Source organism: Xenopus tropicalis, chromosome 7 (assembly GCF_000004195.4).
Source record: "Xenopus tropicalis strain Nigerian chromosome 7, UCB_Xtro_10.0, whole genome shotgun sequence".
NCBI classification, from domain to species: domain Eukaryota; kingdom Metazoa; phylum Chordata; class Amphibia; order Anura; family Pipidae; genus Xenopus; species Xenopus tropicalis.
Window position 1 is genome coordinate 21,253,614 of NC_030683.2, and position 25,674 is coordinate 21,279,287.

The 25,674-nt window shown below is 41.0% G+C and overlaps 1 protein-coding gene across 3 annotated transcripts in view; it reads right to left on the bottom strand.

The window, feature by feature from the left end:
- Window positions 1–12,737, bottom strand: part of jakmip3 (Janus kinase and microtubule interacting protein 3) — a 64,558-nt gene extending 51,821 nt beyond the window's left edge. For all 3 annotated transcript variants that reach the window (XM_031906432.1, XM_031906431.1, XM_031906433.1), the window contains exons 1-2: window positions 12,500–12,737; window positions 1,392–1,889 (exon numbers count right to left, since the gene is read on the bottom strand). In XM_031906432.1, coding sequence (XP_031762292.1) covers window positions 1,392–1,889; window positions 12,500–12,634 — 633 coding nt within the window. In that variant the 5' untranslated portion in view covers window positions 12,635–12,737. The remainder of the gene's footprint in view (window positions 1–1,391; window positions 1,890–12,499) is intronic.
- Between the last annotated feature and the right edge of the window lie 12,937 nt (window positions 12,738–25,674).

Here is a 25,674-nt window from a genome sequence, read left to right on the forward strand (position 1 = left end):
AATAGATTGGAGGTTGTGTTTGGTGACCTGAGTTGAGAAAAACTGAGCATGCTCAGTAGCCAAGAGCCAAAGTCAGTTTCTAAAGGAGGGGGCTGGGTTTGAGGAGGAGAAGGAATCCTAAGTGATTAAGGGGATGCTGCAGCTTAACTAATAATCTTTGAACAACAGGAGGGGCAGGTATTTAAAGATTTCAAAGTTCCCTGATTAATTTTTTTTTTTACATGTCCTTTAGAGGAAACCACATTTCAATGCACTGCAAAAGTCAAAAATTAACAGATTCAATAACAGTGGATCCAATACTGAACCCTACATAACCTTAGTTCATTTAGATAATGTACTTTTGTCTAGAGTACTGTTTAATAAAAATTAAATTAATTAAAAAAATCTAGACTCTGCCTAAAACAACCTTACATCTATGCACAAATAAATATCACCATACAGACCAACAGGGTTTACTTTAGACAATTTACTACATCTACTGCAACACCAATGCCCATATTCCTACTTAATTCCATACATCATATAAAGCAGCTAGTTGTTTTTGACATGATATGGCCTTTATAAAACCATATTCATAGTGCCATTCTATACCAAATAATTAAATATCTTCCTCATTAAGGTGTCAAGCTTACAAGCCTAGAATTGCCAGATTGAGCCTTTGATCCTTCTCTACAAGTGCTGTGTCTCATTATTGGCAGGTTGGTGTAAAGGTCCCCATACACGGGCCGATCTGCTCGCTTGGTGATGTTGAGAATCCAGGATAATTCAATCGTTTGGCCGATGGTGTCCCCGATCCGACTAGATTTTCTAACATGCCCGATCGAGATCTGGCCGATTTTAGGCCAGATATTGGTCGGGCAGGCCCGTCGGTAGTGCCCATACACGGACCGATTAGCTGCCGAAAACAGTCTAAGGGACCCATATCGGCAGCTAGAATCGGCCCATGTATGGGGGCCTTTAGTGTCCCAACATGAACTGCTCAGGAGACTTAGAAGTCTTTGCATTAGCTATATAATGAAAATAGCAGACAACAAATGACTTCATGGGTAAACAAATATGGCTAGCATTTACAACATTGTGACCTATCCTACCTGATAGGAGTAGGGTTCACTAAGACTGCATAGGGAATATGGAAAGGACTTTACTAATCAAGGCAAAACCATAAAGACAATGGCTGTTGGTAGAAGTTCCTAAATTTGCTCATTAGCCAACACCGCGATATCTTGTTATTCTAAGGTCCGGCCTATGCTTTATCAGTCTGACCTTCAAGTATCATTTAAGAAAAACAACCAAAGTTATTTAAGCCTTTAGATTTCAGATTTTTTGCTATACAATAGCTGTATTTATTGCTAACAATGCAACATAAAACACAGTTGGATCTGCATACATACCAGCCTACGAATTTCTCTTTCACATTCCCGCTTAATTTTGGAAATCTCCTCCTGGTGCAGGTGGTAGATGCTCCTTATTTCCGCTGCTTTCATTTTATCGGCCTGCATGACCACGGTCAAGGCCTCCTCCATTTGCCTTTTGGCTCCTTTCAGTTCAAAAATCTCTTGTTGCATTTTGATCTTCTCAAAGTCAAACACTTTCTTGGCTTCTTCTTTCGCCTCGGAGAAAAGAACAGTTTTGACTTTTTCCGGGGCACCATCCCGCAACGCGTTGACAATGGCCTGAAGTCTTTGATTATCGTTATCTTTAATTTTAATAACCCGAAACAGTTCCGACTCATGCTGCCTCAGCAGGGCTTCCCGCACAGCCTGAAGTTCCTTCATCTTTTCCTCGTGCAGCTTGGCCTTTAGCTCGGTAATCAGAACAATATTTTTATGCTGTTCGTGTTCTCTGATTTGCTTGATCTCTTGATTTTTTTCTCTTTCTAATTTGCTGACCTAAAAATAAACAGAAAAAAATGGGATTAACGAGATATTTGAGATTCAGGTATTAATTATTTATAGAACTTTTTCGAGTAAGTTGATCTTCTGTGGTCGAGTAGAACAAGGTGTTTTTTAATGTGCATTTGGCAACACCATTTTATTCAGCCGTAATTCCTACATCTAAGTAACCAAGTAATCGTTCACCCCGAATCTCAGACTTGGCTTCCGGATATATCTATGAAAGCCTGTCCTACAGGTTGGGAATTACTGTATCAGTCTACTGGGAATAGGCTTAAATCTGCCCCAAGCCCTGTGGGAGGTTTCATCTGCAAATACTGGAATGGGCTACTTTTTTGATTGAGAGACCTGTCTTGTTAAAATTAAACAAAATAATTATTGGTGTTACCCCCAACCACTAGCCCTGTTATTATTAGTGATGAGCGAATTTTTTCGCCAGGCATGGACTCGCAGTGAATTTTTGCATTTTGCCACTGGGGAATTGTTTCGTGAAACTTCCACGAAAATTCACCGCAGAAAAATTTGTCTCGCAAATTTTTTTGTCCCACGTCAAATTGGACGCAGTTGCATCAAAAAGGGCACGGTTGTGTCAAATTGGACGCGGTCATGGCAAAAAAAAGGTTGCGGTTGTGGCAAAAAAAGGTTGCGTCAAAATTGGGCGTGGTCGTGTAAAAAAGCACGGGTAACAAAAAATAGACGTGGGCTACAAAAAAATTGCGCGACAATGCATTTCGTGAATTTTTTGTCGTTTTGGGAATTTTCTTGCCGTTTCGGGAATTTTATGGTGAAGCGAAATGGAACAAAGGTAGTACAAATGAGGTCATAAGACAGATGAAGACAAAATAACAAAAACAATATGAACAAATATACAGGCCAGGGACAGGAGCAATTGGCAGGCAGAAATGGAGTCCAGTCATTGGGCCAGTATTCGGGACAAGCAGCTGGCAAGTGGAGTTGAAGAGCAGGCCAAAGTAAAAACTGGGAGATCCACAAGAACAGAGCCAGGAGGGGCACAGGAGTACAGGAACAGGGCAGAAACCCAGGCAAGGACTCAGGAACGGGAAAACACAAATCATAGGAGGGCAAGATCTAGGCTAGAAAGGACCAAGTAAAGGACAATGGCCAGGGGCAAGTTTAAAAAGGGTGTTGATTAAATGATGAGCTATACATGGGGCTAATAAGGTGGGCGGAGAGGTACATCAGGACCTGGTTTCATCAGGAACCAATCAGGGCCAGCCTGAAGAGTCTCCAGTGGCTCAGTTGGTAACTACACAGTCCCAGAAATACACACACCCAGCTGGTCCTGATAGATAGGCAACAGAAAGATAGATGTATTAGATGGAGCATCCCAAACTTTTAATTAGAAGATCAAAACTACAATGGTTCTCTACAAATTTGATGGAACCTTAAAAAATATGTAAAATGGCAGTGTCAACTGGAGAAGTTCTAATAATGCTGTTGCCATTGTTTTCTGGCACAAAAAACCGCACAGTGCGAAGAGCATGACCCGTATATGTACAGAGAGCACGGTCGCTACAGGGTTAAAGAGAAAATGATATAAAAGCAGCCAATTCTGCATCTGTACAACAGTTAATGAAAGCCAATGCAGTTCTGCCTAAGCCAATACACTAACTAATCTGCTTTATTGAATCTTCTGTGTCTGCATTAAATGTATGTACGTGTGCATTTCATTCGTCGCTTTCTGGGAATGCCGACACGCGGTCAGTTTGGGTCACGGATCTCTGCCAAGCCTTCAAGGGAAACTACGGTTACAGTCGCCTTAGTTTGGTTGTTCCTTTATCGGTTCTATTTAGGATTTTATTATGGCTTAAATGACGTCATTCTCACGCCGGAACCAGTATTAAATGTATGTTTACCAATGCAAGGAGTCTGACTGGTAAAATGGGAGAGCTGGAGGTGCTGGCGTTGGAGCGGAAATATGATGTGATTGGTGTTGCTGAAACTTGGTTGAATGAGTCTCATGACTGGGCTGTTAATATTGGGGGGTATACATTGTTTCGGAGGGACAGGGGCAATAGGAAAGGAGGAGGAGTGTGTCTGTTCATTAAGCACGACTTAAAAGCAAATATTAAGGAGGAAGTGATGGGGGTAACAGAGGGAGCTGAATCCTTATGGGTTGAGCTTCTCACAGATAGTAAAGAATCTACCAAGCTAATTGTAGGGGTATGCTATAGACCCCCTAATGTAAGCGAAGAGGAGGAGGCCCAGCTCCTGTTGCAAATAGAAAAGGCTGCTAGTTTGGGACAAGTGATAATAATGGGGGATTTTAATTACCCTGATATTGACTGGAGCAATAGTACTGCCAGGACAGTAACTGGGAACAAGTTTATAAACTTGCTGCATGACAACTTTATGTCACAAGTTGTTGAGGAGCCAACCAGGAACAATGCTATACTGGATCTAGTGATCTCTAATGACCCAGAACGTATAGCAAATGTGCAAGTGGTTGAACCCCTGGGTAATAGTGACCATAATGTTATTTCATTTAATGTTTGGTGCAGGAAACAAATTTACACGGGGGCAACAAAGACACTGAATTTTAGGAAGGCAAATTTTAGCTCCTTAAGGGCAGCGCTTCAGGGCATAGATTGGGGCATTATGTTTTCTGATAAAAATACAGAGCAGAAATGGTTGTCATTTAAAATGATATTAAATCATTACTGTTCTCAATTCATTCCATTAATAAGAAAAAGTAGAAGTGTTAAGAATCACCCCATGTGGCTTAACTCTGAGGTAAAGAAGTTAATAGGGAAAAAAAGGAAAGCTTTTAAGAAATATAAGTCAGAGGGGACAGTAGCTGCGTTTAATGAATATAAACACTATAACAAGTGTTGTAAAACAGCAATCCGGAAGGCAAAGATAGAAAATGAGGAGCGCATCGCGGCCGAGGCCAAGACTAACCCCAAAAAGTTTTTTAAGTATATTAATAGTAAAAAGATGCAGGTTGAGGGTGTGGCCCCATTGAGTTATAATAACAATATGGTTACAGCGGATACAGAAAAGGCAGATGTGCTTAACCAGTTCTTTTCTTCTGTGTATACAGTAGAGGAGCCAGTGGGCCAAGTCTCACCCAATAGCTTCACTGTTGCCTCAGCTCCAACTACACAGTGGTTGGCACAGGATATGGTGCTTAAAGGGTTACACACGATAAATGTAAACAAGGCACCTGGGCCAGATGGAATACACCCTCGGGTACTGAGAGAGCTAGGGGCAGAATTGCAGTGGCCCTTGTTTCTGATATTCTCAGACTCTCTTTCATCAGGTATGGTACCTAGGGATTGGAAGAAGGCGAATGTCACTCCCATATTTAAAAAGGGAATAAGATCTCAGCCTGGCAATTATAGGCCTGTAAGTTTGACATCCGTGGTGGGCAAGTTATTTGAAGGCTTGTTAAGGGATCACATTCAAAATTATGTAGTGGAGAATGGCATTATGAGCAGTAATCAGCATGGCTTTATGAAGGACAGGTCACGTCAGACCAATTTAATTGCTTTTTATGATGAGGTAAGTAAGAAGCTGGACAGTGGGGATGCAGTAGATATAATCTATTTGGATTTTGCCAAAGCATTTGATACCGTTCCCCACAAACGACTGCTTTCTAAGCTAAGGTCTATTGGTCTTAGTGAAGTCGTTTGCACATGGATAGAAAACTGGCTACAGGATCGGGTACAGAGGGTGGTTGTTAATGGTACATTCTCTACTTGGAGTAAGGTTCTCAGTGGGGTCCCTCAGGGTTCTGTACTGGGTCCACTTTTGTTTAATTTGTTCATAAATGACTTAGGGGAGGGTATTATGAGTAATGTATCAGTGTTTGCAGATGACACAAAACTCTGCAGACCAGTCAATTCTATCCAGGATGTGACATCCCTGCAGCAGGATCTTGACCAACTGGCAATCTGGGCAGCTAAGTGGCAGATGAGATTTAATGTGGATAAATGTAAGGTCATGCACCTGGGATGTAAAAATATGCAAGCCCCGTATAACCTTAATGGGACTGCACTAGGCAAATCCATAATGGAGAAGGATCTTGGAGTCCTTGTAGATAATAAACTTGGCTGTAGCAAGCAATGCCAGGCAGCAGCTGCAAGGGCAAACAAGGTTCTGAGCTGTATTAAAAGGGGTATAGATTCACGGGAGGAGGGGGTTATTCTTCCCCTTTACAGAGCACTGGTAAGGCCCCATCTAGAATATGCTGTTCAGTTTTGGTCTCCAGTGCGGAGACATTACTGAGTTAGAGAGGGTCCAGAGAGGGGCAACTAAGCTGGTAAAGGGTATGGAAAGTCTCAGTTATGAAGAAAGACTGGCCAAGTTGGGTCTGTTTACACTGGAGAAGAGGCGCTTAAGAGGTGACATGATAACTATGTATAAATATATAAAGGGATCATATAATAACCCCTCTAATGTTTTATTTACCAGTAGGTCCTTCCAACGGACACGAGGGCACCCACTCCGTTTAGAAGAAGGGAGGTTCCATTTAAATATTCGGAAAGGATTTTTTACAGTGAGAGCTGTGAAGTTGTGGAATTCCCTCCCCGAATCAGTCGTACTGGCTGATACATTATATAGCTTTAAGAAGGGGCTGGATGGATTCTTAGCAAGTGAGGGAATACACGGTTATGGGAGATAGCTCTTAGTACTAGTTGATACAGGGACTGGTCCGATTGCCATCTTGGAGTCAGGAAGGAATTTTTTCCCCTCTGAGGCAAATTAGAGAGGCTTCAGATGGGGTTTTTGCCTTCCTCTGGATCAACTTGTAGTTAGGCAGGTTATATATAGGCATTATGGTTGAACTTGATGGACGTATGTCTTTTTTCAACCCAACTTACTATGTTACTATGTTACTATGTTACCATCAGTGGGTAGTATTTCAGGTCATGGAACTCCAAGGTGACTTCTAATATCCTTATATTTTCCAAACAGGGGTCATGTGAAAAAATGACATCACTAAGCACTGATTATAACTGATGACATCACTAAACACTGCTTATATAGTGAATAAAGTACCCCCTATTGTATAAATATAAGCATATTATAAGTCCCTGAGGTGTTCCATGATCACAGAAAAGCATGAGGCCGAAGGGGGTACTTTATTTATTATGATACACAAGTTTCAGTGAGTCATGTGACAGAAATTACATCACTAAGCACTGTTATAACTGATAACATCACTAAGAATCGATATTATTATATTATAAGGATATAATTTACAGTATATTTGCAACTTTTGTGTATTATAAGGATTATATTATTATTATTATTATTATTATTATTATTATTATTATTATTATTATAGGATATAATTTACAGGATATTTACAACTTTTGTGTATAATAAGGATATAATTTACAAAACATTCAAGGCTCTAGTGTATTAAAAGGTTATATCATCATTAATTTCCTTGTATTTATTTCCTGGAAGGTGCTACTGGCTTTAGCTTTGCCTTGGCAGGCACTGTCTCTTGCACAGGCTGGCCATTACTATCTTTAAAGTAACCCATAACCCTCCTATTTTAGGTTTCCCCAAACAAGAAACCAGAAGGAACAGGGGTTCATATTATGTAATTTAGGGGCATCATTAGCTGAACCTACAGTAGCACAGAGAAATCCCAGGTTTTAGTTGGTGCAAGAAATACATTTGCTAGAATAGGCATTCATTTATACTAAGTACAGTTCCTATCTGACCATTCTTGCAGCTCTAACCCCTCCATTCTGTGCAACCTTCATTATATCATTTCTATTTCACTTGTTATACCCTCGTTCTCCTATAAACCATGAATGATTAGTCAAAGTTCAATAAGAATCACGGAGAAGCACAATGTAAATCAATTCACACAATGCTTCATTTTATTCATTATCTGCTCTTAATGCTGCACATCTGAATCTTTCCAGGATCCATTGAAATTCACGGCTGAAGCCTTAAATGGCGCCTGATTGCTGTTCTCTAATCTGTAGCTGCCTTCGCCTGACATTTTTATAGCTGAAGGCTGAAAGCGCAACTAAATGGCCGCTATCAATTGTCTTGATAATTTCCTAGAAAGTAAAAGCCTCGATGTAGTCAAAGAATACTTCTTCCTCCGTCCATTGCGACTCCGAGAGATTCATCTAGTATAATATTTAATTTGTCCTGCTGATTGGTAAATCATATTCCTAGGGAAAGAGAATTGCTGAACAATTTTTAATATTCTTTTTATGAAATGAGTGTGTGAAGCTTTAGGGAGACAAATGTATAAACTCATCTCGGAAAGGGCAAATATCAATCTCTTTCGCTAATAGAGTGCAATTTGTAAAGCCTGTGTGTGAAGAATATGCATTAATACTGGAGACTGAGATTCCTTCCTGAGTATATATTACCTGTATTGGGGAGGCTCCTGCTGAATAGCTTTATTATATATACGGAAGCCCCCCCATCCCCCTGTAATGGCTAACATAAATGGCACAGGAGCAGCAGTTGAGCCTTTGGATACCATAAGAGCCACAGTGGAAGACTTTCCAAGAACATTGGTCAATGATGAGGTCTCTCAGTAGATGGTCTTGGAGCATCAGCTTAGCCACTTGCTCCAGCCACAGAAGTGTGATTGGTTAGATATATTGTGGAGGTAGAATGAGGCCAGACCAATAAGACTGAGGGACCTCAGTAGTATGAGACTTCATGTGAAGATGGGATGGTCCTTTCTTGAAATGTAGCAGTTAGGGGAAGAACCTACACTGTGGGCTCTGTGTGGATGTCTGTGCTACTGTATTTAATTATGTATGTAATTAATTACAATGTTGGTTTTTCAGTCACTAAAATCTGGCAACCAATCAGCAAACTGGTCATGCAAACAATTTTATATAATAAGGTTGTGTCAAAGTGGATATAACCCCAACCAACGGCACATGTTCCCACCCAGTTTAACAATGATCAGCTGGCAGCCTCCCTAAACTAGCTTCTACAGACACCATACTGCTGGCTTGGCCTCTACTTATCTCGTCATTGTTCTACTAAACCATTTGCTTTCCCAGAAGTACCTGATTGGATCTTTAACCACCACTTAGATAGCTAGATCAGCTTTTTATGACATATCCTTTGTGTGAAGAATATGCATTAATACTGGAGACTGAGATTCCTTCCAGAATATATATTACCTGTATTGGGGAGGATCCTGCTGAATAACTTTATCATATATATGGACCCCCACCCACAATGTGCTATTATAAAAGGCACAGGAGTAGCAGTTGTGCCTTTGGATACCAACAATGATGACAACAATCAGCTTTTTGTGACATATCCAAACATAGGGATCTTTCTTCTAAAGCTTGCCATACACTATGGCCTATAGTCTTCTCACAGTGCAACTTCTTTATTGTTGGGATACTGGGGGGGACATAATCATGGAAGCTCCCACTCTAATTAATAAATATAGTTCTCAAGATAAGTAAGGTTCACTATGCAGAGTAACCACATGTTTGCTGACTGCTGGTGGCACATCCTATTGTTTTTTAAAGTAAAAACATTGATTTTTGTCTCTTTTTGGATAGTGGAAGAAAAAAAAAGTGTATTTTCAGCTGCTATACAACAGCAATCCTTGTAATACGTTCCGGCCCTGATTCTGATTAAGGGATTTACCCTTGAGCTTTATCCCTAATCTTACTGTATATTTTGCCCTGGAATCTAGGAGGAAAATGCATTAAATGGTTTATTAATAGCCCTAAGCAATGTGTCTCCTCCTGGGAATTAGGAATGCAAGTAATGGCTTTTATCATTCAAATTGCAATTATGAGCACACAGCTTGTGAATGCAAAACCGCTGCTTTAATATTTCCTGTCCTAGAGGAGCAAGCGGAAAAACATTTGCCCATATCTGGATAAAAATGTAGCGGTTATAGGGGGATTATAATAACCTTAGCATTCTTCTATTGTAAATTATTGGTGAATGCCTTGTACTGTAAAACAAAACACCAAATATATATATGGTGGAAAGAAGACAGATACATGTAAGGGCCAAGCTGTGGAGGCTGCCGTTCAGGGCTAGGAGTCTCAGCTTGCATAGCAAACAGCTGAATATATTTGATTTACCAGCAGATGTGCAATGTCAGCAAAAGGTACAGAAAGCCTCAGCAATCATTTCTAAATGCAGCCATTTATTGGGTAAAAGCACTAACTTCAGATGTGACTTATGGTGATCTACCCTCTTGGAAGAAAGAGGCTAGCCTATCTCTTGGTGTAGAGGGAAATAATATAACAGTATAATGCCCAAGAGCTATGAAAAGCATGCAGATTCCTTATTGATGCATAGAGAAGTTTATTCTATCATAGATGGAATTCCATCATAATGGCTGATGCAGCCAAGTTGTGTCCTCCACAATGTTGCACAAAATGCCTTAATACAGACAAAACCTCCATTTTGGAAGATTACACGCAAGTTGCAACATTATTGCCTGATTAACTTGGAGCAAATTGGTTACAGCTACTGACAGAACCTTGTGGGGAGACTCGAAAAGGCTATTGGCTAGAGTTCAGTGCAGTGAAACACATGGGGAGCAAGTAAAAGACATAATTTTTTTTTACATTTTCAGGCCTGTAGTGTTTTGAAGGGCCAAGCTCTTAGTTGCCAAGGGAAGAGATTTTCAAGTTTGTGAATGCTTTGTTCTACTTCAAATGAAATGTTTGTTTATTTATTAAAAAATCCAAATATGAAAAACTAATTCGAATAAAAACTTAAATACCTCAACTTTGTGAGTTTACAAACTCAAAAAACTCAAAAATCTGGAACTGATAATATGCCTTGACTTTGCCTGGGACAACTCCCATTGACTTCTACATAAACTCGCAAGCTTTTAGATGCTGAAGTTTTACATTCGAGTTTTTGGGGACTTCAAACATTGATAAATCTCCCTGTACTATTGGCTGCTAATTGTTGTGGGTTACCCCGCACCAGTTATATTTTCTAAGGTGATTTGGTCTTTGTCCCTCTTTAATAAAAGAGGCGAAACCCGGGAATATTCAAGGAAATGATCTTCTAACGATTCACCAAGTAAAGACGTCCCTCATTCGCTAATATTACCCAACATACACAGAATATCCTTTGCTTCACCAAGTAAAGACGTCCCTCATTCGCTAATATTACCCAACATACACAGAATATCCTTTGCTTCACCAAGTAAAGACGTCCCTCATTCGCTAATATTACCCAACATACACAGAATATCCTTTGCTTCACCAAGTAAAGACGTCCCTCATTCGCTAATATTACCCAACATACACAGAATATCCTTTGCTTCACCAAGTAAAGATGTCCCTCATTCGCTAATATTACCCAACATACACGGAATATCCTTTGCTTCACCAAGTAAAGATGTCCCTCATTCGCTAATATTACCCAACATACACGGAATATCCTTTGCTTCACCAAGTAAAGATGTCCCTCATTCGCTAATATTACCCAACATACACAGAATATCCTTTGCTTCACCAAGTAAAGATGTCCCTCATTCGCTAATATTACCCAACATACACAGAATATCCTTTGCTTCACCAAGTAAAGACGTCCCTCATTCGCTAATATTACCCAACATACACAGAATATCCTTTGCTTCACCAAGTAAAGATGTCCCTCATTCGCTAATATTACCCAACATACACGGAATATCCTTTGCTTCACCAAGTAAAGATGTCCCTCATTCGCTAATATTACCCAACATACACGGAATATCCTTTGCTTCACCAAGTAAAGACGTCCCTCATTCGCTAATATTACCCAACATACACGGAATATCCTTTGCTTCATCAAGTAAAGACGTCCCTCATTCGCTAATATTACCCAACATACACGGAATATCCTTTGCTTCACCAAGTAAAGACGTCCCTCATTCGCTAATATTACCCAACATACACGGAATATCCTTTGCTTCACCAAGTAAAGACGTCCCTCATTCGCTAATATTACCCAACATACACGGAATATCCTTTGCTTCACCAAGTAAAGATGTCCCTCATTCGCTAATATTACCCAACATACACGGAATATCCTTTGCTTCACCAAGTAAAGACGTCCCTCATTCGCTAATATTACCCAACATACACGGAATATCCTTTGCTTCACCAAGTAAAGATGTCCCTCATTCGCTAATATTACCCAACATACACAGAATATCCTTTGCTTCACCAAGTAAAGATGTCCCTCATTCGCTAATATTACCCAACATACACGGAATATCCTTTGCTTCATCAAGTAAAGATGTCCCTCATTCGCTAATATTACCCAACATACACGGAATATCCTTTGCTTCACCAAGTAAAGATGTCCCTCATTTGCTAATATTACCCAACATACACGGAATATCCTTTGCTTCATCAAGTAAAGATGTCCCTCATTCGCTAATATTACCCAACATACACGGAATATCCTTTGCTTCACCAAGTAAAGATGTCCCTCATTCGCTAATATTACCCAACATACATGGAATATCCTTTGCTTCACCAAGTAAAGATGTCCCTCATTCGCTAATATTACCCAACATACACGGAATATCCTTTGCTTTCCAAGAGGATCATTTCCTCCCCAACTCCCAGCCCCATTGTTACAGTAGCAGTGTATAAGATGCACACCTTACTCTTTTCCTGTTGGAGTTCAATTTGGATATCGGTGAGTTTTGCTCTCAGGTCTTCATTGGCGGCTTGTAAGGAAGCGGAGGCATCGGCTTTGTCTCCCTTAGCTCTGCTGCTGGCACCCTTCTTTGACATTGTGAGGTGCAGGGCCAGGGAGGGTGCAGTCCCAATCAGAGAGATTTACTCCCTGTTTCACGGAGCGACAGTGATACTTTATTTGCTTTCTACATTTTTCTGGTTGTCTGCAAAAAAAAAAAGTAGAACATTTGTTTTATAGTAGATTGTGCGACAGATCCTTATTGTCTTCTTTAGTTAATGAGACTCACAGCCGGAAACTTTGACCTAAAAAATAAAAATATCATTATAAAGGTAAATAAGACCACGGGACTCGGTGCTGCCTGGAGAGGCTTAAACTTTGTGGTGTCATCGTTTCACGCCAAGATAATCATTAATGTTCTGCATTAAAAAAAAATTGCATAGACAGGCCATGGTTATGATTCTGGGCTTTAGAGATTCAACCTTGTTTCTAAGCATTATTAGTTAAAGGGGAAATAAAGCTGAACAAAGAGTTAGTTTAGTCATCTTACGTGCGATTTGGGCTTTTCAACCAGCCCAAGGCAACAACAATCCTTAGCAGGGAAGATCTGTGCCTCCAACGATGCTCCCAATAGCTCCCCATCTTTAGCTCCCAGGAGGGTTTGGGTATCTAGGTTTGGGCCTAAATTAGAGTTGGGAGGGGGAGTTTTTCTCATTTCTGGGTTAAAGTATTTTCTTGGCAGCACAGTAATTAACTAGATGTCAGGATTCCCAGTTATAAAATGGGAAGCCGATGTGTGCTCAGCCTCTTTTGTTCCCTACTTGCTGGAGGAGGTGGTACTGAAGGGCCTGGGATGGAGGAAGGTTTTAGAAGAAGTAATAACTGCAAGAATAGATTTGTAATATTGCTCAATATAGGAGTGAGAGGCGGGATTGGGGTAGTTAGTATAGCAGTCAGAGGCTCCAACAAGGAACCCAGTAAGGTTTAGTACCCTACGGTGACAAGGCCACTATTATAGGGACTTAAGTGGTTAAGTTCAGGGATAGAGAGATCCTTGGAGTGTGGGGCCACTGTGAGCTTCCCGTAGCACTGGGAATTGTTTGACCAAGTCAGTGAGTAACACCCCTGGGGTGTAGTGACTCTACAGCTGAGATTGTGTGAATAACAACTGATGTGAGAAAGTGTTTAAAGCATTTAATGATTTGTGCCATCTTCTACCATCAAAATCAGCACCACTAGAGCGACTGTGAAGAGATTCCATTAATAGATTGTAAGCTCTTTGAGACAGGGACCTCATCCCAATTGTGTATTGAACACTGAAGCACTTAAGCATAGATTTCTATATTTAAACTGTATAACTTATAATAACTATGCTCTTGTTTGTGTTTATGCCTTGTAAAGAACCGTGTACTTTGGTGGTGCTATATAAATACATACATACAATTAAAAGTTCATTTGGTTTAAAGAACCACCGGCACCCCAGTTATTTGTAGAACAAGTTCTGTGTGTGGAATCAGTGGGGTTAACTCTTCCCCTATCAGTAAAGCGAGGGCCCACCTGAAAGCAAAGAGACCATTTAACACTTGCTCTACCAGGAGTTGCAAGGAGTTGCTACTGCTCTAAGCCAGGCTGGGTAAGACCTATTACTGCACAAGGAACCAGAAAGCAGGCCCATTTCTTAAACCTGTTACTTAGATATATACCAGATATAGATCAGTATTAAGCCAAAAGGAAAGGAATGATGGTGCATATATTCCTATGACAGATCTCCAAATGCCCCAGCAATGTAAAAATATCACAATGCTACACAGGTTGGATATAAAACATACAAGCCGGTATATAGTGTAGCAGAATTTTAATAGTAAAACACTAAAAATTGGCTACGTACAGAACATCCAATATAGGTACAGCACATAGACAAACTGATGGGCTCAATTCAGTCTAACGTGTTTTGCGTGGTTAAATGCCATGCTTCCTCGGGGACAGAATTCATAAACCCTCATTCCCCCCACTTCCTTATCACCCGTGACATCCCCCGAGCCTTGCACATGTACAGGGGCATCACGCGTTTGTGCATGTATAATGTCTACACCCAATGCACCATATTGGCGGAGCCATACACACTACACTAAGTTGCCTCAGACCTTGAGCACTCATTTGCCAAAGGGATGCAGTGAGAGGGACTGAAACACTGATGCTCCCCGTAAATGTTTCAATTTTCCACCCACATGTGGCCTGGGTGCAAGGGTAGTAATTGGTGCGCTCAATGGCTAGGCAGTAACAAATGGCAGTGGGGTATGGCAGAGCCTTGTGCTTAAAGAATAAAATGTGAGCCTATACCCTGAAAACACACAGGTAGAATACCCTCTGGGCACAGCCAAGGACACACAGAGAACAAAAGCTTCGTAAAGCTTCAAAAGTTTCCCTCAATGTCAGTGGCATTGTCTAATAGCGGCCAATGGAGTCATGGAAATGAGTTCAAACTTACAATATAATTTTAAAATAGGTTTTTAGGGCAAAGTATTAGTAAGCCTCTCCTCTTATTTTGCCCCAAATAGTTTCCAGTCAATAATATGATTTTGCCTTAGGCCTTAGCTAGGGAATAGCTTGGCCCAAAGAGATGCTGAAGTCCTATCACAGCCATAGTATAACAGTATGTTATCACAATAGGTAAGTATGGATAGAAATGTTGATGGAATGAGAGTTGCACAGAGATCACAGGCAACATAATGTATTCTGCAGAGCTCCCTCTCTCTTTAACCTTTAAGGAAAATATATAGTGTAGCTTTTATGCCTGTGCAAGGGGAATGCCTGTGCATCCTAATGACTCCATCTAAATCCCACTCATAGCTGTTAGATTGGCAGTGTATAATGGGATCAACAGTAGGTTTAGGATTACATGCTAGAAAGCAATCTCATCACACGAAAAACGAAGGGGCTCTGTTGCACACTGACAAGCGCGTAGGCTCCAAAAGTTCAGGAATTGCCTGGAGGATTTTCATGTACCATATATTGTACCTTGAAGAAATGTACAGGGTAAATAAAATAATGTCCCAGACCATCAGCATCAGACTGGGGTGTGCAGGGCTTGGGGGAGGGGGTCGGGCAGGTGGCAGGGGGGGTGTGGGGGGCCTCAGAGGTGGCTCCTTGCGGGATGTGGGGCCCCAGTGGGCTCTGTCTGCACCCCCCAGTCTGACCCTGACTGTACTACATTTGGGATTACACATTTGGACAGCTGGGTGTAGTAGGGGATTACCTGAAATAAAATAATTCAGAGAAGAAGAAGGACCCAATAAATGAATGCGGAAAATGAGGGGCTTTATGGAAAGCCTGACCCATTCAGTTTTGTTTTTCATCTGAAAAATATAACAGTGTCAGTACATGGAAGTCTATTGGGGACTTTTTATTTTTAAATCCATAGAATAAGTGACATAGTTTCATTCTTTTTCCAAAATGGGTTGAAAAAGATTAAAAGATCAGATAAGTAAAACGTTCATTCACTAAGATTATTAAGCTGGTGGAACTGTCTCACAATCTTAATTATTTTTATTCCTTCTGTTCTGTATTCTCTCTTTGTAAGGGGTGACCTTGTGGCTCTCATTTTATGGGCACATTTCATTCTCATCCTATTCACTGATCTACATAAACATTTATTGGCTGGCATTTAGCACCTAGAGGTTTCTAATGTCATCAATCAAACCAGACTTCTTCCTGGCATTTTTCATTTCAGGGGGATCAGTACTATAGAAAGTTGTGTAATGTCCGGCACAAAACCCTGTCTTGATCTCAGGAAGAATCTAATTCTTTCCTATTATCTTACTCCATGGTCAGACAAGCCCTGTTGTCCTACAGTGGTCACAGCTGTCCCAACCTTCTGAGAACCATCCAAACATCTTCATCCTGATGTTTCTTATAAAGCATTTTGTCAATCTGATCATAATATAAATTATTTATATCTTTTTGGGCTCTATTTTGCTTGCACCCATTCACTATTAACAGTGGGTACTTGCTCCTATGCACCATTCTCACAACTTGTGCTTGGCCGAAGTGTCCCTCACAAACCTAGCAACGTATAAAGACAATCAAGTGGGTGGCAGTCAGAGGACTACTCATCTAAAGGCAGAAGGGACCGGTAGAACTGTCTGTATCACCTCTAGCTATCTTCTAAAGCCATTGGGAAAGCACTCAGTATTCACCAGTTGGGACAAGTGGGTGTTTAGAACAGGTAGAACATCACAAACAACAATGGCACAATAAAGAAGACAAAAGGTACCGTGTTACTGCTTAGATGAAACCTATTCTCACCCCAATATAATTCAGTCTGAAAGGATAAACATGGTGAATCACAGAAACCTCATTTGTCAGAAAAGCATCAGAAAATCCTCCAGGATTAACAGCTGTTTGGGCTGCACAGAGACAACATTGCGTGACCTGATTCCTTTCTCTTGGATAATCCCGGAACCAAATTCAAAGCAAAATGTCTTTAAAAAGCAAAGCAAAGAAGAATGCCCCATGGTGCAATCAGAATCGGCAAAGAATGGGAATTCACTAGAACTTGTATTTTAATTCCATCAGAAATACAATTCCTGGCACAGCACGGAGCTCTGTATCTCTGAACCAATGATTTATTGGCGGAACCAGATATCAGCGGCTGTAACATCATGTAATAATGGAGCAGATAAATGTTCCAGAGGATCTGATGCCAAGGGGTCTGTTTGGATTCATGTCTGTGATAATCTGCATTATATAGGGTAATGCCCCTTTTCTTTTTATTTGAGCTATTCTCTCATATTTTCCATCAAATAAACAACGTGCTTGTAAAGATCAGAGGAGAAAAATCACATTCTCCATTTTTTCTGTAGCATGTTTTGGGCTGCATTGCTCACCTGTGGGGATGGTGTTGTGTTCATTAGACAGGTGACTGATACATGACTAATTCATGGTTAGGCCCAAGGCTTCATACAGACTTAGGGGGATATTTTTATAGTGTGTAAGCCGGTAATATTGCCCATAGCAACCAATCAGCAATTAGAATTTCATGGTCATCTACAAGTTAGAAAACAAAAGCTGATGGGTTGCTATAGGCAATATCACCGGTTATGTTGGCTTACACACTATAATAAATATGCCCCTTACTGTATAAGACTGGGCAGGTCAGTAGGGCTCATTTACCAATGCAGCCGCAGTGGCGGTCACGTAAATGAATACAGTTTTTGCCTATATTTACGCCATTCTTTAAAGTAATTAAATTAGCAGGGTGCACTTATATCTGAAAAAGTTTATTACACAGAAAAAAAAGATATACCTGGAATTGGGGGTAAAAATGCTGCACTCTGGGTAAAAAACATGGCTACTTGTGTCTGCAATTGTACATTGAACTGTGCACTGCCATTACCCCTAGTATTCCCCAACTGCCAAGTGACAAGGCAACAATGAAAAGGTAATAATGACCCAAATTGTAAAGAAATAAAGGTGAATTTGGATCTATACAGCAGCTATCCTGGCTGTTCCTCAAGCAAATATACTCCAGCTCCAGCCTCTTTGGGAGCAAAACCAGTGTCTTTTTGAGGAAAATGTTTGTTCAGGTATGGGATCCCTTATCCGGAAACCCATTATCCAGAAGTTCCAAATTACAGGAAGGCCATCTCCCATAGACTCCATTGTAATCAAATAATTCACATTTTTAAAACTGATTCCCTTTTCTCTATAATAATAAAACAGTACCTGTACTTGATCCCAACTAAGATATAATTACCCCTTATTGGGGGCAGAACAGCCCTATTGGGTTTATTTCATGGTTAAATGATTCCCTTTTCTCTGTAATAATAAAACAGTACCTGTACTTGATCCCAACTAAGATATAATTACCCCTTATTGGGGGCAGAACAGCCCTATTGGGTTTATTTCATGGTTAAATGATTCCCTTTTCTCTGTAATAATAAAACAGTACCTGTACTTGATCCCAACTAAGATATAATTACCCCTTATTGGGGGCAGAACAGCCCTATTGGGTTTATTTCATGTTTAAATGATTCCCTTTTCTCTGTAATAATAAAACAGTACCTGTACTTGATCCCAACTAAGATATAATTACCCCTTATTGGGGGCAGAACAGTCCTATTGGGTTTATTTAATGGTTAAATTATTCCCTTTTCTCTGTAATAATAAAACAGTACCCGTACTTGATCCCAACTAAGATATAATTACCCCTTATTGGGGGCAGAACAGCCCTATTGGGTTTATTTCATGGTTAAATGATTCCCTTTTCTCTGTAATAATAAAACAGTACCTGTACTTGATCCCAACTAAGATATAATTACCCCTTATTGGGGGCAGAACAGCCCTATTGGGTTTATTTAATGGTTAAATGATTCCTTTTTCTCTGTAATAATAAAACAGTACCTGTACTTGATCCCAACTAAGATATAATTACCCCTTATTGGGGGCAGAACAGCCCTATTGGGTTTATTTCATGGTTAAATGATTCCCTTTTCTCTGTAATAATAAAACAGTACCTGTACTTGATCCCAACTAAGATATAATTAATCTTTATTGGGGGCAAAACAATCCTATTGGGTTTAATTACCGTTTAATTAATTTTTTTAGTAGACTTAAGGTAAGAGATCCGAATTACAGAAGGATCCCTTATCTGGAAAACCCCAGGCCCGAGCATTCTGGATAACAGGTCCAATATCTGTATTATTAATAGCAGTACTGCAGCTGCTGTGCTGAAATTTATTTTCCCCGTTTCCCTGAGTTCAGCACCACGGACAGCGAGCCCAGTACAACTCACAGGCTGCTAAGGGGATAATGGGCTTGATTTGCTAAAGTGCTAAAGTGCCCTAATGCAGTTTAGCAGATATTTGCTTTTATTTTTCTGACCTGTAGATTGATTAAATTTGTTACTGAATAGTTGCTATGGGTAACCGCCCAGGGGCAATTTAGCGCCTGTGTATTGGTTAATCACACCAACTCTCATCACATAATTAAAGTGTAACCCCTATTTGGCTGTAAAACACCAGCTAGAATAGGTTAGAGCATGGGGTACATGCGACTCTCTTAGACAGGATGGGCCTTCGCTATACGGAAGTAGCCTGGGGTGTAGTGAAACTCACTGTAGCTGTGTGCAGAGTAAAATAGAGCGTAATGGACGCCAGAAGGTTTTTGATGGTGAACAAATAGCAACTGGGTTTATTGTCAGAGACAAATCAAGATGCAGGGTTATCATATATACTCACAAAGCAGATGCAACATGCAGTATTATTACTCTGAGGACAACAAGAGAGAGGTTGCCACGGGTTTATCCCACCTCTTTGGGAGACTGGGCAGGGTAAATGCTCCTGGTCAGCTTGGTACCCCTATGGAAGCAGTCTGCATAGATACCTCAGTCCTCAGGTTGAATACCTTTAGCTTAAAGAGTCCTACAGCCGACTGTTGATCAGGGTTTAGGTACTCCTGTGTCTTAACCGACCCAACAGTGCCTGTATGGAAGGGTACTTACAGCTACATTCCTGGTTGGAGCCAAAAGCTGCTTTTGCTTCCTTCATCTAACTACCTCACTTTCCTAGAAAGTGCTCAACAGAGTATAACTACATAACTGGTCCTCATTCACGGGGTCCCTGTCCCCGACTTCACTAGAGTGTAGATGGAAACTCTAGGGTAGAGATGGCTTTACTGGGTCCTGTTGCCTGTTGATCCCAGGCTCATTGGACCTTCCACCTGAGACATCAGAGGCAGCCAAAGAGGAAGACCCACCCCTTTGCTAAACACTACATTGGAGTGCAAAGGGTGGAGTCAACCTGTAAACCAAAGCACATATTAACCCTATGGGTCCCTACCAAAGCTTTAGGGGTCACTTACAAAGAGCAGGGCAGTGTGCAAAGTGCAAAAAACTGGTTCAAACCAACAGGTATCCAAGTCTGACATTGAACATGTGCCTTTTTTGTGTGTGGAAATAAATCCCTACCCCTATCTGAGTATTCACCCTAAGGTTAGCCCAACACTGGCTTCCCACGATGCAGCTAACTAAGAGATGCCACCAGAGCAAGGGACACTAGGGACACACAGAGAGGGCACGGCTTGGGTCTTAGGATGGGCAGTTGGCAAGCCCAAAATCCCCCACAGTGCAGTTACCCTAAACCAGAAATGCATAACCAGGTGCCATATATTATTTTATTCTTATTATTATTATCACTCATTTATAAAGGGCCAACATATACAGCAGAGCTGCACAATAACTGGGTGTATGCAATTCATTTTTATGTGGATTTTTTTTTTTGTTTTATTTTTTGAAAAATCCAAAGGAAGCCTCCAAACCACACTGCCTGTTCTCAGAAATATACGGTTTTATGAGATGTTATGTTATAGTAAGTCCTGAGGAGGGAGTCATTGGGTCTGATCATTACTTACCATGGTAGAATTACAGGTATATAATACAAAGCCAACTTAAGGCAAGCATTATGTCACAGCCACTGTTCCCTTTATTTAATATTATATAAGAGCAGTTTCATGAACACCAAAATGGTGCTCACCCTTTCTATTAACTCAAATTTGCCCAATTTAATTACCGGGAAGTTTCAGAATGTAAAATGTCAAGCAGATTTCTTCCTCCGCTCCCCTACTTCCTTTTGAAGAAAATATCCAGTAATAGTAATGTCCCACGGGGAGATTAATCGCCTGAGATTTAATGCGGGCGACTAACCTCCCCTAAAGGTAAAGAGTTTTAGAACTCTATAAAAATGATGCCCTAAGGGCAAATAGCAGCCACAAGTCTGCCTGTTTAGTAGATAAATAGCCGTTTAATGTTTTTACTTGTCCTTATTGTATCCCCATCTGTCAGGACAAGTTCCTCTATTGTTTGCATTCCTCTTGCCCTGATTTTCACATATACAGCATGTTTACGTTGCCTTTGTTCCTTTGGCCTTACATGCCCCAGCAGGTACACTATATCTCGACTACTTTATCTTGCTGGCTATGAAACTTTATGATGCTGCCTGTAAATGCCACACCTGTTCCGCTGTTCCAACTCCTGCTTCAGCTACAAAGGAAAGAAATAAATGTACAGAACTTGTTGTCTCCTATTGCACTTGCAAAGAGAGGGAGAGCTAAGAAATATTTTCACCCTTGGATGAGACAGGATGGAGCAATAAATTCACCATGTGAATGTAATAAATATTCTTAAAGGGATTTTGTCATGGTTTTTATGGGGTACTTTATATTTCTAAATGACACTGTTTACATAGCAAATAATTCACTCTGCTATTTAACATGTTATTCTTGAACCAACAAATGTATTTTTAGCTGTAATATTGGTGTGTAGGCGCCATCTCAGTGCATTGTGCCTGAGTCTGAGCTTTCAGCCAGCGCTACACATTAGAACTGCTTTCAGCTAACCTATTGTTTCTCCTACTCCCATGTAACTGGAGGAGTCCCAAGCCGGACTTGGATTTCTTACTATTGAGTGCTATTCTGATACCTACTGGGAGCTGCTATCTTGCTTCCTTCCCATTGTTCTGCTGATTGGCTGCTGGGAGGGGGGGGGGATATCAATCCAACTTGCAGCGCAGCAGTAAAGTGTGACTGAAGTTTATCAGCACACAGATCACATGGCTGTGGCACCCTGGGAAATGAAGAATATGGCTAGCCCCATGAGACATTTCAAAATTAAATACAAAAAAAATCTTTTTAAACAGATTACAATGCAGGATTCTGCTGGAGAAGCTCTATATACTGGTTTGTTTTGAATAAAACATGTTTTCTCATGACAGTATTCCTTTAAGTTTGCAGTTTGTCTAGTTACCCACAGCAACCAATCAGTGGGTAGAATTTATTGGTCAGCTGTTTAAACTGTTGAACCAATCAACAGTTTGATTGGTTGCCAAGGGTTAATGTCCATGCCCAGTGTTGATAAATTACCCCCCCCCCCCCCCCCCGCTGTGCTTATTGCTTAGTTTTATGTGTGTTGGTGCATCGGGCGCAACTCTTCCTTGTTGCTGCAATTATGTGAAAAAATGCTACATTCTGGGTAAACAAAACATGGCAAATTGCGTCCACATCATTAGTAAAATATTATTCTGCACCGAAAGTCCTGCCACGTCGCAAAATGCTCAGAAGCTCCACTTATCCATAGGCTTTAATGAAATGATGTCCTCTGGTGGGTGAATTTATCCTTTCCAGGCTGCACCAAATAAACAACAGAAATAAATATATTTTAAAGCAAAGGGTTAAAACAACATAAAAAAAAACACAGTTTCCTGCAGAGAAACAATAATTGCCCTGTGTGGCCGCCATTCCCGCATAGATTCAGCCCAAGCCCACAGCTGTTTAGTGGGTCTGTGAGAAAGTGAAATTGCTCCCGGCATCTCCCTGTGACTCAATTAGAACTCGCTAAAGCCCTGAGCATTGGCTCGGGCATTAAATCATATGCGCTACCGCATCGATTGCATCTCTTCCCAGCACCACAGATACTTCGGCCTATTTCCTCTGACAGATAAAAATACAATTTCAGCAGCACAAAAGACGTACAATGAAAACAGCTATTTTTCAAAAGCTTAAGCTGTATCACCACCCAGGCAGCTGTAGCCCCCACCAGAAATCTTGGGGCTCCATACTGCTTAGCTAGTTCCATCTCCCCAGGGGACACAGGTTATAAGCTTGTTGCCTGCCTGGCCCCCAACCTTTTACCTGTGAGCCACATTCAAATGTAAATAGAATTTGTGAGCAACACAAAGATCCTGGGGGTGCAAAATAAGGGCTGTGATTGGCTATTTGGTAGCCCCTATGTTGACTGGCAGGTTTCAGGAGGCTTTGTTTAGCAGTATATTTGGTTTTATGCAACCAAAACTTGCCCCCAAGCGAGGAATTCAAAATAAGCTCCTGCTTTGAGGCCACTGGGAGCAACATCCAAGGGGTTGGGGAGCAACATGTTACTCTTTCCCCACTGGTTGGGGATCACTGCCCTAGAGTTACCAAGTAAGTGGGTGAGTGAGATAAAACACTTGTATAAATGGCCAGGCTCCTGATCTAAACATGCCCCATTACTCCCAAACACCCTATCTGCCCACCAGTCAACATCAAGAGTTGGGGTGATGGCGTCACAGGGTGGAGCGGTTGAGGGGGGCAGTGTGGGGATTTCAGCAGTGGGGAGGTAATATCAAGGGGCAGGGTGGTGTTGTCAAGGAGATGGGAATATGGCAGATCAGGGACTTATGAATGAACAAAACTGGGACCAGGCCCTCACAGGACTCCACCCTGCCCCTCCTGATGGCAAATCTGCTTGTTGCTGTAGAAACAGCCTTCAGGAATCCTGCTGACATTCTGAGTTATTGACTACTTGAATACTGAATTTTGATTTAGCATATATAAGTAGGAAAATAACCTTTTGTCAGTTGTACTGTTTTACACTACGTATGTAGTAACACTGCCTGAGGCATTCCCTGTGATTGTCTCTGCTCATATTTGCCCATTTGGATTCAGCTTAAGGGGCCATTGGAGACCTAGAAACAAGCACTGTGTATAAACCTAATAACCCCAGCATTAAGCCTATATGTCTGTGCTATACAAACACAGTAAGGTTACCATTAGTCCCTGCTTCTGGGGGGCTGACTCCATTTCAGGTTCCCATTACCCCGGCAAGTATCCCTGCCTCTCGGAAGCAACAGAGCCCCTCCAGCCAATCGTTGCTATTCCGAGACAGGAAAAAAATGGAAGGCGTGGTTTCCTGTTGTTGAAGGAAGGAATATGTGTATAATTATTTTGGAGCTTTCTAGTGAAATATATTATAAGTATGTGTCTGTGATGTTGGGTGGGTTTATGACAATGGGGGGATTCCAAAAAGTGGGTGTGGAATATAAAAATATTGCACAGTGTGCCGCAGCCCCTTCCTGCCCCCGGATTTCACTTGAGAGATTTGGTAATCTAAAAATACACTAAAAAGTGTGAATGATATAAGGCACTCCTTTACACAGATGCAACACGTAATTTATCTTATAATGCTTATTATTCCCCAACCCCTTAGTAGAAGTTCTAAGCGAGTTTGTTAATGGCCCTCGGAGGCATTTATAAGCTAATTACAGACACAAAGTGACACCGGTAGAAAATTTCTTTAAAAGAGCCCTGTAATCTTGTGTTAATATAAGATGCATCCTTTGATGTAATTAATCTGATAATTGCCCATTGCCAGACTCCCAGTCACTGCCAGGATTTTCCACTTATTTTAATGCTTTTTTTTAATGTAAATGAAGGCTTTGTTTGTGCATGTTACACTTTGTGCAATGAGATTACCAGTTGCGTGCCGCCAACAAGCAATGACATTGGGAGATAATGAAAGTCTCTTCTAGATTCAGTTCCTATGCCACGAAAGGCTCAGTAAATCTGTTTTAGAGTAATTTTATGTACAGTTGGGGCAGTGGCACACTGGGTAATATGAAATATGGAACACTGGGTGCTAGAAATATGAGGTGATTAGAAGAACAATGGGAGAAAGACAAAATAATATCTCTCTGGGGCTTGGTATGTTCTGCTAGAGCAAATGGGGTAGGTTATAGACAGCTAGGATGCAAGTCCAAGAGCACTAAGTGGTGCAAAACATGCCCCTTGGGGCTCATTCAAAGAGCATGTCCATCCATGCCCAATGTCCAGTACATCCACTACCTGCAGTATTCCCTGGTAAGTATTTTAAATAAGCATCACCCATATGCCTGTGGCACAGACAGGGGAACACAATGAGGCGCTTACAGAGAGAGCCACCACTCTTGAGCTCTTAAGCGCTGTGTGAGAGTCTCTTGTCTGGCTCCAGTCGTATATGAGCAAGGAAAAACTCTAAGCAGCGTAATCTTTGTAAATCCATCTCTCAGTACTTCTCTGGAAAGCTTTCCGTGAGATAATGGGAAAAACAGGGTTAATGTGGTTTGACACACAAGGAGAAGATCCTTCCCTGAATAGCAATCAGCCCAACAGTGGAGAAGAACTCTGATTCCTGATAATGAAGAGTTAATCCAATACGCCAGTAACATGTTGCTCACCACCCCCTTTGATGTTGCTCCCAGTGGCCTCAAAGTAGGTGCCATTTTTACATTTTTGGCTTGGAGGCAAGTTTTGGAAGCAGAGAGACACAGTTTTACTCCAAGCAGAGCCTCCT